The sequence below is a fragment of the Microtus oregoni genome, unplaced genomic scaffold (genome assembly GCF_018167655.1).
Source record: "Microtus oregoni isolate MIOR12 unplaced genomic scaffold, Mior012 000162F_ref0000463, whole genome shotgun sequence".
In the NCBI taxonomy this organism is placed as follows: Eukaryota; Metazoa; Chordata; class Mammalia; order Rodentia; family Cricetidae; genus Microtus; species Microtus oregoni.
Genome location: NW_024544817.1, coordinates 476,189 through 488,194, shown reverse-complemented (window position 1 = coordinate 488,194; position 12,006 = coordinate 476,189). Strand labels below are relative to the sequence as shown.

General features: G+C 53.0%; 1 protein-coding gene across 1 annotated transcript; it reads right to left on the bottom strand.

Annotated features, from left to right (window-relative positions):
- Positions 1 to 1,970: 1,970 nt before the first annotated feature.
- Positions 1,971 to 4,981, bottom strand: Hes1 (hes family bHLH transcription factor 1). Its single transcript, XM_041647183.1, has 4 exons — positions 4,098 to 4,981; positions 3,856 to 3,951; positions 3,512 to 3,599; positions 1,971 to 2,893 (listed from the first exon to the last, which is right to left on the bottom strand). The coding sequence occupies exons 1-4, from the start codon at positions 4,203 to 4,205 to the stop codon at positions 2,343 to 2,345; spliced, it is 843 nt and encodes a 280-aa protein (XP_041503117.1). The 5' UTR covers positions 4,206 to 4,981; the 3' UTR covers positions 1,971 to 2,342.
- Positions 4,982 to 12,006: the final 7,025 nt, after the last annotated feature.

Here is a 12,006-nt window from a genome sequence, read left to right as displayed (position 1 = left end):
GGCAGCAATGCCTAAGAAATAAATCTAGTCAGTTTATGAACTTGGACCCATCCTGGAAGGGAAATGACTTATCCAAGGGGATGCCTTGAGTTTAGTGGCTCTCAAGAACATAAATGTCCCTAGTTGGGACGTAGTCTTTGTTCCATCCCATATACTGAAAAGGCTTCATTTAATAATGGAAACCCAAATTATGAGGGGGGGCGGTCTTTTCAAAAAGAACAAATGGTGGTTTATTTTTCTCTCACTTTCTTGACTTCTTCGGATGTAGCCGTGTATACTTTTGGTGACATTACTAGAGACGCAAGAAGAAACTGAAATTTTCTTTCTAGTCGTCCCTCCCTACTCCACCCCACCCCCATCCCGTAAATGTTAAAGAACAACGTAAAGGAATTACTTTTATAAAATTGAGATCCTGATGTCTGGATTATTTCTATCAAAGAAGCTAAGAACACCTGGTGGGAACAGTATTTGAGTCTGGGATAGGTGTCTTAATGGAGCGATTGCTACTATATTTCTGTTTAAACAAAAGGGGAAACGAGGGAAAAAATGGAATGACGAAGAAGGATGTGTGTGTGTGTGTGTGTGTGTGTGTGTGTGTGTGGGTTTCTTTGATAAGGAGTGTGCTGGGCATCTTTCTTGTACACAAAATAAGGCAATTAGAAATCAAATTTTCAAAACTGTCTTTAAAACCCCTCTCTCCAGGGGTCGAAGCTGAAGGTATTGGAAAGAACCGGCTGCTGTCTGCTAGATCACCCCTGTGGTAGAGCCGCACTCTACACTGGCCTGTGGGAAAGGCTGGAGCCAGGCGGGGGAGAGGTAAAGCTTTTGAAACAAGACAGAAAATCGTTGGCTTTATCTTTGTTAGGAAAGCTTCAAGGATTGATCTCTCCCGCCTCATCCTTCTCCCAGAAGCCGCTGTAGGGAAAGGGGGAGGGGGTGGTGAGAGGCGGGCGGGCTGGCGGGCGGGCGGGGCGGGGGTTGGGAGGAGGACTGGCCGGCGGTGGGGGAGGAAGGGCGCGTCGGCCAGACCCACAGCGCGGCTGATGTGTCTGGTCTCGCAGGGCTCGTGGTTTTCATTTCCCCAACACCTGGATGCAGTCAAACACCTGGCCAAATCTGACAAAATCTGACAAGCCTTTGTGATGGGATTTGGAAGAAATTCCCTGCAGATCCTGGCACAGTTTAAAGCTGTCCGCTTTGAGTTAGGACTTGTTAAGGAGGGTTGTGTGAGCTGAAACCCGAGACAGCCCTTTTGCTTCTATCTGGAGCCCACATCTTGCCTGGAAATGGGGCATGACCAAGCGAAGGGGTCGCTTGCTGTTTGTATTAAAAGGGGAAAACGGCTTGTGTGCCTGCCAGCGCAGCCCCCACATGCTTTCTCCATTAAAGTCAAGCACAGAAACTTATCAGAAACACATGTCTGCTGTTAATCATCTGGCCCGGGCTCCACTTGGGAGTCTAACTCGCTGTCCCACGGCAGAGGGAATCTGTTGACCTTTTCAGCTTGCTTGAAGAGGGTGCAGAGAGGCAGTTAAAGCGTTGTGAGGCAGGAGCTAGGGGAAGCGGAGCTGCACCTAAGAATGGACTAATGAAGGTCCCAGCACTCACGGAGCAGGGCTGCAGTGACTGGGAGGTTTGTGGTTATCCCAGGGAGTGAGCTGGGGTCGCCCTTATGCTACCTTTCAGAAGACACAAAATAAGGACTGTCTTTAAGTCCTTTCTAAAAATTTCCTGTTCCTTTTTGCAGTCGTTTAAAGAGAAATGACCACAAGTTTATCAGGAAAGTCCCATTAAATGAATTTTCATAAATTAGGTCTTTTTAGTTCATGGAGTGTTGGTAAAAGGTTTGATGGTTTCTGTTTAAAACATTATTATTTTTTTAAGTTTCTATTCCTGGGTTCCCAGACTACATGTAATATGAATTTCAAGAGACTCCTTTTATAAATTTTGAAATAATCAGCTCTAAGACATAAAAGCCTTCACTCTTTTATTATACTTTCTCAAATAAACTTCCCCAAAGGAAGATATTTTAAGAGCATTTTCAAACATCTTTGGCATCACATAAAAAAAGAAATCTCGTGTAAAAAACGAAATGTCATCTCAACTTTTATAATACAAAGGCGCAATCCAATATGAACATATAAAATATATACAAGTGCAGTGCATGGTCAGTCACTTAATACAGCTCTCTACAAAAAGTAACTTTTTAGAAATTAAAAAAAGCAACAAAGTAACCACCAAATTATAAAAGTCTTCTCTCCCAATATCCAAGTTCGTTTTTAGTGTCCGTCGCAAGAGAGAGGTGGGCTAGGGAGTTTAGGGTGAGCAGTGGCCTGAGCCCCTCAGTTCCGCCACGGCCTCCACATGGAGTCCGCAGTGAGCGAGGAACCGCTGGAAGGAGACACTGCGTTAGGACCGACCGAGGTCCCGCTGTTGCTGGTGTAGACCGGGATGACCGGGCCGCTGTGGGCGAAGGCCCCGTTGGGGATGAGGAAGGCAAATTGGCCGTCAGGAGCCGGCACCACCTGGAAGCCGCCAAAAACCTTGGCAGCCTCTCCAGCCTGGCTGCCCAACTTGCAGGGTGCGCTGCCGGGAGGGGGCGCCGCGCCCCCGGGGATGGGCACAAGTGGTGGTGGCGGCGCGAACGGCGCGTGCTGGGGGCCGCCGGGTCCTGATGGGGGCGGCGGCGGCGCCTGCAAGGCGGGGTGCGGCTGCCCGGGGTAGGTCATGGCGTTGATCTGGGTCATGCAGTTGGCCAGGTGGCCCAGGAGCCGAGTGCGCACCTCGGTGTTAACGCCCTCACACGTGGACAGGAAGCGGGTCACCTCGTTCATGCACTCGCTGAAGCCGGCGCGGTACTTCCCCAACACGCTCGGGTCTGTGCTGAGCGCGGCTGCAGGCCAGAAGGAGAAAAGACGGGTCACCGAACAGCGCTGGCCCCCGGGCCACTGCCTCCGCCCTGGGAGGTCCCCGCAGCGCGCCTCCGGAACCACCTGGGGTTGGGAGGGTGGGGTAGGCCAAGAACAGCCAGCTCCTTCTCTCTAGGTTGGCGACAGAAGCCAGAACACTCCCTCCCATTTAAACCGATCTCAGCTCCTGATCTGCCACCCCTAGCCCTGCGCGCGACGTGACCTTGGGCAATGCCACCCAAGGCGCCTTCCAAGTCCCACTTCCCCTCCTGCGGCAGGGGTTGGACGGGTGCTAAGCCAGTGACCCCTAGCTTCTAGGCAGCCCCAAACCGCCGCAGTCCTACGTCCCTTCGCCCTCAACAGCTTCCACCACAGCCAAGCCGCCCACCGCCCTCTCGGCTACAACCTCTCCCTCCCTTTCCGGAGCAGTAACAACTTGGGAGTTGTGGCTATAAATAAGACCCAGACCGTGGGAACGCGGAGTGAGCCAAGGCAGTAAAATGTAGCTGAATGCCTCTCACAACCGCGGGCGGAAGTCTGGAAGAAATCACCGCGGGCCGAGAGGGACACCCGCAGAGAGGGGACGCACGCGCGGTCCTCACCGGTCATCTGCGCCCGCTGCAGGTTCCGGAGGTGCTTCACTGTCATTTCCAGAATGTCTGCCTTCTCCAGCTTGGAATGCCGGGAGCTCTACGCGGAGGAAACAAGGGAAGAAAATGAGACCCCCCTTGTCAACTGCCTCCTAATTTTGAAGGTCCCTAACCCCGCCCGCACGTCCCACAGCCCAGAACCCAGCGGGAGAGACCCGGACCTCCCTCCCGCCTAAGGGAATGCAGTGCTGGCGGGGTAAATCCTCACACAGCAGGCAGAGTTTGGTTCTTTGTACCCGAGAAATTTTACATTAATAATAATAATAATAATAATAATAACAGCATTGCTCACTTACATCTTTCTTAAGTGCATCCAAAATCAGTGTTTTCAGCTGGCTCAGACTTTCATTTATTCTTGCTCTTCGCCTCTTCTCCATGATAGGCTTTGACGACTGCAAAGAGAATAAAAAGGGGACTGAGTTCCCACGGGATCTGCCATTTCACCCCGAGGCTTTAAGAGGGGAAAGGAAACGGAGCCCCTGTGCGCCCAAAGCACCTAATTTCCAGGGGCTTCACGGAGACACGAGTGCTGTCTTACCTTTCTGTGCTCAGAGGCGGTCTTTGGTTTGTCCGGTGTCGTGTTGACACTGGCTGGGGTAGCAGCCACCGGGGACGAGGAGTTTTTCTCCATTATATCAGCTGGCATTTTCTTGCTTTTTTTTCTTTCTTCTCAATCCCCAGAGAATTTTATTTTTTGAATTCTTCGCGCAAAAAAAAATTTTTTTCGCTTATGTCCCTTTTACTTGACTTTCATAAGAAAAACTACTGAGCAGCTGAGGGGTTATGTCTTAGGGCTACTTAGTGATCGGTAGCGCTATTCCAGGACCAAGGAGAGAGGTAGACGGGGGACTCCGCTGTTATCAGCACCAGCTCCAGATCCAGTGTGATCCGCAGGCCCTGGCGGCCTCTATATATATCTGGGACTGCACGCGAACGGCTCGTGTGAAACTTCCCAAACTTTCTTTCCCACAGTAACTTTCAGCCAATGGGAGGAAGAGACACGCGGCACCGCTCGTGGACTGCGCCCCCCCATTGGCCGCCAGGCACAAGGTCTGGCGGCCAATGGCGCGCGCCTGAGCCCGGGGCACCGGAGGCTACAACGTCAATCAAAAGGATTTTAACCCTTTGCTAACTCTCTCCTCTGGGCTTTGCTTTAGTGAGGACTTTTCCGCCTTGGTTTGGTCTAGTCTATTTCTTTTGTGGCCAGGTCTGTGGATTTCATTGTCTTTGCCACGTGCAATATAGCTACTTTGTATAATAAGTTCATTTGAAAAACGTTTTGAGAAAATATACGCCAAGACAGAATTTAATGATTTAAAGACGAGGGAACTCGCGCAAGGGTGTGTTGTTACTCGAACGTCTTCGTGAATTCCCGCTCTATTCTGTACGTTCAGGGCAGTGAAAACTGCTCATGCAGGGGGAAAAAGCAATACCAAACCCCCAAAACTAATCGTTCCCTAAGCTCCCCCCGACAGAGAGAAAGAGAGAGAGAGAGAGAGAGAGAGAGAGAGAGATACATTTACAGGCAGGTTTTTCGGAGCAAGGTGGCTTTTTGGATGCCTGTCTGCCCCCCGCCCCCAGCCCTCTCCTGGGAATGGGGTCTTGGACCTCACGCTTCTCCAGGAAACAATCAGAATAATTTCCTACTGGGAAGAAAGGAAATGGAATTTCAAATGAAAAATGAACAAGAGGGTCTTTGATAGCAATGCCACAGGGGCACGCGCGCTCCTCCGCCACTCTATACCTTTCTCCCCCGCTGGCTCTCGGTTTGGCAGTCCCGAGAGGCGGCGGGCAAGGAGTCGGAGTCGGCCTCTCCCCTCCTCACCCTGCGGGCGGCCAGGGCGGCCTCAGCGCCCGGCGTGCGAGCCCTTTAAGAACTCCACCAGCCGAGCTGCAGTTTGACATCAGCCGGCCGGCGAGGGCGCGCCTGGAGTCGGAGCACGTGCCAGGATGTTTTATTGCCGCCGCGGCTGCGGCCGGACCCAGAGGATGTGTGTGTGCGTGCGTGTGTGAGTGTGTATGTGAGTGTGTGTGTGTGTGTGTGTGTGTGTATGCGCGCGCGCGCCCCGGGGGCAGGGAGGCGGGGGCCGGCGGCGGGCGGCCGGGAGCGGGGGCCGGCTCTAGTCCCCGGGAGAAGCCAAGAAGGTAAATAGCAGCTGCTGTGCTCGAGCCTGGGAAAACCCCGCCCCCTGCGCCTGGCCTGGGCTCATTGGCGCGCGCTGCGTGTGGTGTGTGTGTGTGTGTGTGTGTGTGTGTGTGTGTGTGTGTGTCCGGGGCCCCCTCCTCCGGCCCCGGCAAGCCAGGAATCCGTGGGGGTGGCAGGTCGGGATCGGGGCCCCGTTCTAGCCTTCCCATCCCCCCCCCCCCCCCCCCCCGGCCAAGGTCAGCCCTTCCGGGCGGGGAAACGCTCGCCCTAGGGTGGCGAGCCGGGAATTTGTCCCCCCCCCCCGCCTCCCCCAGCTAGCCTGGACTCCGATCTTGGGGTTTGAGCGCGGCCGAAACCTCCCCGGCGACTGCGGCGGGGGAGGGACCCGGGCGGCCGCCGCGGTCACGAGATGCCTGACCGCACTTAGGAAGCGGCCGGGTCAACCTCCTGCCTCCGCTCAGCGGCTGCGGTTACAGAGGCTTCGCGCCGCCCGCCCGCCCCTTCCCCGGGTCCCTCGCTGCGTCCAGGAGGCCGCCGGCGGTCCGCGGGGAAGAGACGGGCGGCTGCGTGCTGCCGGCTGGCCGGGCCGTGCGCCGGGAGGAGTCGCCGCCGCCGCCGGCTGGTGCCACGTGGCGGGCGCCGGGCCGGGAGCGCCAGGGCTCTGGCGGCGGCCTCCCTGGGGGATTTGCCGCAATGCGCGGGCGACGCGCGCTGCCCCGGGCGGCTGCCTGCCTCCCCTCCTTGCCTGCCCCCGGTCGTCCGCCCCTTGCCTCCACCCGGGTGTCCCCAACCCCTTTAGATTTCCCGCCGCCCTGAACTCGGGGCAGCTCGCGATCCCAGCGCGTTGTTTGATCCCCGCCCCCAGCTTTTCCCGCGTCCCGGAGGCCTGGCACCCAAGGCGCACACACTCGTTCCTCCCTCCCCCCACCCCCATCCCGAACGCCCACTGAGATAATGTGAATGATTTCTCCAGGTCTGGTCCGGGTTGAGACGAAGTGGTTCGTTGACTGCCTGACCTTGGGCATGCCCACCTCTCTTTTATGATGGAACGCCAGACACTGTTAAACCCGGGGATTACCACGATGAGAGAGATACAGTGGCCGCTCCCCAGCAGTAGTCAACCAACTGCGGAGGCTCATAGAGCCCTACTTTTTGACCAATGCCTGGGGATTCTGTGTTTGCTCTTTCTATTGCGGCTTAGATGGTGTTCTGAGGGAAGGGGGGCATCCGGAGTAGGGCCTTCACGGTATGAAGCCACAACTGCACCGGGTGTGGAACAAGACACAGTGTCCCTAGAAAGCCCGCTGCCAGATACCTGCGTGGGTATGGCTGCCATCTATAGACTCCCCTGGGACAGCCTTTAAGAGAGGCAGTAGTCAGAAGTCAAATGCTGTAGAGAATATCCAGAGGAATTAGTCATACGTTAAGCTGTTCTGGTAAAGTCATTGGTGGAGAGGGTCTGTGCTTTGCACCTTAGAAAAATATGGCTAAGGCGAATATGCTGAGTCATGGGGCTGGGGAGGAAGGGAGTACCCATAGCCTTTAAGGCACAGATGCTGGGGCCTCAGGTCTTTATTCTGAGGGCACGCTGGGTGTGTGCAGGGGCAAGGAAGAAGTGGGAGGCCCCCACACAAGACCCTTAGACATCCTGCTTTATAAAGGACTCCAGATACCTTAGTAGGTTCCTAGTGGGGGAAAGACACCTGGGTGCTCCTTAGAAAGGTGACCCTGACTAGTGTCCAGAGTGGACTGCAGGACTTGGAGACCGACCGCTGAAGGGGATCAGACCAGTAGGCTCCTAAGTGATGCATGTAGGTCGACATGCTTCCTGCTTGACCCGGGTCACCTGGCCACTAACCCACACCCCACTGACCTGAGTTTGTCCTGGGTTTAGTGTCCTGTCATCTCACAGGGTTCTGATCATTCATTCTATTTTCTAAGTTTTTTTGTTTTGTTTTATTTTTGTTTTTTGCCTCCCAGGATGCCCCCCTCCCCAGTTTGCAGACAAACCTTTACCCCCACGCAGATTTGCCCTATTCACCACTTGTTCTCTTGCCCTTTGGGGTGGTGTCATGTGTGTGTGTGTGTGTGTGTGTGTGTGTGTGTGTGTCCATGCGTGTGTCCGTGCTGGAGAGTGGGCTGTGCCCCATCTTGTTCGGAAGAAATAATAAACAATGCCTTCTTTGTTGTTCTGCAACCTGGACAAATGGGGTGGTACTCTCCTTTCCTATTCGAAGCAGATAGGAGAGCAGTGAGGACAGAAAATTGCCGGTTGTCTCTTAAACAGTGGGGTTTTCCTGTGTTTTTGAAATCCTCTTGGTGAAAGGCAACAAATCTGTGGAGTTGTCCTCCTTTCTGCTGTGACCCCAGCAAACTTCACAAGCTTCTTAAAAAGCTCCTACTAAGTCTCTGACTTTAAAAAAAAAATCCTCAACAACAAAACCACAAATACATTGTCCCAGGATCTCCTGGGAGTCAGAGCTTCCTGAGGGAGCATTTTAACCCTATGCAGGTTCCCACCAAGACTTTTTAGAGCCAGTGCCTCCTGCAGAAAGGTCTGTGATGACTTTGGCTGCTGTCTGCTCTTGAGCCCGAATGTGCTGAGCTGGCGTGCAATTGTATTTTCTGATAGTTCTTGTCTTTTCTATTGCCTCTGAGGCACCTGACAGGTACGTGGAGGATGAACAAGTCAGGGTCTCCCAGTGGAGCCACCCGCAGTCAATCACACTCCCTTTATTGTCACTTTAGGAGTATTTGCTCTGGTAGAATAAGCGAGTGACTTCACATACACACTTAGATAGAGGGACAGAAGGCCCATGTCACCAAAAATTATGTATGTATTTGTGCCTGTGCACTGCCCCCTCCCAAAGTCATGAAGGCCCCGACCCTTAACTCTGCTAAGTGTCAGGAACAAGGGCTGTTTTGCAAATGATAAACTCATGGATGAGTTTTTACTCTCTTATCCTGGCCAGTGAAGGTATGTCAGATCGGTGCTGTCCGCCCTTCCACAGAGGCTGCAAACTCAAAATCCCGAAAGATTTCTTTGAATTTACAAGGTTCCTAGGAATATCCCCCCCCCCCCCCCCCGTCATACTCTCTTCCCTACTCCCAAAACAGGAGGAACACAGAGTGCAGTGTTTGGAGCGGAGGTCTTTTTGCTCCCAGTGTGATGGCCGGAAAGCAGAATCTTGCATACTGCATGCATCATGTCCAGTAATCACAACCAGGGGCTACTCCATTGCCTGCCTGTGCAACCCATGAGCGCTGACTTCTCTCACCTGTTTGCTTTTAAAGCATAAAACAAATGTCAGCAGCCTAGGAGAGACGCCCCCCCCCCCTTTTCCCCTAGGTTTTGGGAATGTTCTGTGGGTTTGTTTTAGAGCTAGGGAAAGGGGGGTGGTGGTGGTATTTTGCCTGAGGACTCAAAGGGTTTTTTTTTTCCTTCCGTTTTTCCTTCGCATGACTGACTTTCTCACACTCGGATTCCCCGCAGCCTGCCAGAGACTGGGTTGCTGCCTTGCCAAGAGCTATCCTGCTAGGGCTATTGAAAGAGCTTTAAGTAAGTCCACACGGGGCGGGGCTCTCTCCTCCCCTCGTACCTGCCCTGCACCTGTACTGGGAGCAGCCGCACACATATCACCTGATCAGAGCCCTTTCAGACTCCGTGAGAAAAATGAAGCCCGGGAGGGAAGAGACTTGTTTGCCTTTCCCCCAGGGCAGCAGCCGGTTCCTTGCAGCTGAGAGTGTGTCCGGAGACACTGTCGACATTCCAAGCATCCTGTGCCTGCATGTTTGTCGGTGGGTGCCTCCTGGCGACACCACACCACACCGGGGCTGGAAGGAAGCCGGAGATTACTTTCTCTGTGGCCACTTTTCTGCTCTGGCCGCAGGTGTTTGGCTGGCTGGTGAAGTCAGGATCCTTTCCGGGAATCATCATCACTGTCTTCTCAGATAAGAGTCTTCAAGCTCATCACAGAAGTCCCAAGCAGAACTTCTCATAACCTGGACAGTCCCCGAAAAAGGAATTTGAATCTGTTCCTTTATATGCCCCTGTCTGTCTAGCAGGTGTCTAATAAATATTTCCCAAATGAACTTTCTCACCCAAGAAGGGTCCACGGCTTTCATCCGTTCCAAAGATTCTGTGGCCAGAAAAGTTTAGGCAACCTGTGTCTCCTAGTGGGTACCCTAACCTCCAGAGAGGGAAGAGTCTAACTAGAGGATGTACAGTATTGGAGACTTGGGGTGGAGTGGGGGAAAGAGGCATCGCCCAGGCTCTTCCCACTACCTCAGTGCTGTGGTCCTCACTTTGCTTTAGGGCAGGATTTACAGAGTTCCCAGTCAGCAGCTAGAGACTGCATTTTAAAGTAGGGACATTAATAACGAGTTTTAATTTCTTGCAACTTTGTCTTCTTAAGCGGCTCCCTGCCCAGGGTTTGGATGGAGAAAGGGGAAAGAGGGTTCGGGAATGCTTGGAACAAACGTTTGGTTGCCATGCAAAGGCATTGGAAACAACTGCAAGGCTGCATTCCATCTTTGATAAAAATAAGTTGCCACTTCTGAACAAAACGCCTGCTTGATGCCTGGCCAAGGAGAAGTCGGGTGGTGGGGGGCGGGGTGGAAAACGGGCTTTCAACATTGGCTAATAGCCTGTAATGCTCCCCCCCCCCGCCCCCCATCTCCCAACACTCACTGGAGCCAGGGAGACCAAGGGAATGTGCACTTCCCTAATGGGCTCTGAAGGAGGATGGCTGCCAAGAAGGCCCTTCTCGGCAGGGTGGGGGTGGGGTGCCTAAGGTCTGCTCAACTCTCCCACTTGGCTGGGCCACAGTGGTATGGGGGAGGCCCTAAGTGTGTTTCTAGCCAATAGCCTGGCTTCAGAGTCAAGCCTCTGTGAGGTAAACCTGCAGGTTCAGGGCTGAGGAGGGCATTCCCAGACACCATGGGATGCTACCTCAGGACACAGGACATGAAAGGTTCCAGCTGGGCTACTGGCTGAGGCAGCATGCAAGGACAGGCCCAGGGCTTAAGAATGTGGGGGTGAAGCTGGGGCCCTAAAATCCCAGGGTGTGCAATTATTTGGCTTGCAAATAAGCCACTCAAATGGTGACATCAGACCAAATCTCTCTAAAAACTGAAACCGAAATAAATATAGCTGCCCAGAAAAATCAATTGAGTAAAAATTCAAGACTGAAAATGATGTAAACGAGGCCTGGTGGTGTAGGTCTGTGAATCCCCCTGGGGCTGAAAGATGACAAGGTCAAGACCTGCCCGAGCTATAGAGTTCAAGGCCAGCCTTAGTAACTCCTGTCTCAAAAAGTCAAGGGCTGGGGATAACAGCTTGGTGTTACCAGGCCTTGCCTAGCATACATGAGGCCCTGTGTTCAATCCCCTGTACCGCATCAGTGTGTGTGAGAAACAGATGAATACATACAATATATTTTCACTCTTCTCCTCTCCCTGTAGGAGACAGCCATGAGAAACAGACGACCCCAAAGGAAGTTCTTTACTTCCAACCATTATCACCTGCCAGACTAGGACTCAGCCATCGATAAGTTTAATGGAGGCCTGAGTCTCAGTAGTTTACCCTGAAGCAATACCTGGTTGCAGGAAGAACCATAAACTGAGATTACCTGAGCACCATCTAAGAACAGACCCTCCAAAGGAAATGCCTAATGTTCCAACCTTGGTAGATAGGATCACCTGCCAGCACACACTCGCCAGGACACCTCTAGGCAAATGTCAGCCAATGAGGGGTCCTGAACCTTAGAAATTCCTCAGCCCCACCTTTACTACTATAAAAACCCAACTCTAACTGAACTCGGGGCTCTCCCATTATTCCAATATGTTGGACACACGGAGTGACTGAATTTGCAAACTTGCATAAAATAAAGGCTCTTTGCTTTTACATACTGGACTCGGTCTCCTTGTTGGTTTGGGGGGACTTCGCGGATCTGGGCATAACACTCTCCTCCACCCTCCAGTTATCTCAGATTACAGGAAGGCATGGGCTGGGGGCAACAGTGGAGATTCTTCCCTCATGTAATGGAGAGGAAACTGAGGCCTGGAGAAAAAGGCTTGCACAAGTGTGGTTGCTTCCCTGGAGAGGGAGTAGCAAAACCTAGACCAGGCTCAGGCACTCCTGCCCATCTAGAAACTCTCCCCACTGTCTCACACCATTGTCTCTATTATCCCAAGGATGGATTTTCCAATTGAGGAAGAAGAGGCCCTGCAGATGAGTACCCTGGGTAGCCTGGAAGTGTGGCTCCTTTAACAAGCATTTCTCTGAGTTTCCTGTGCTGTG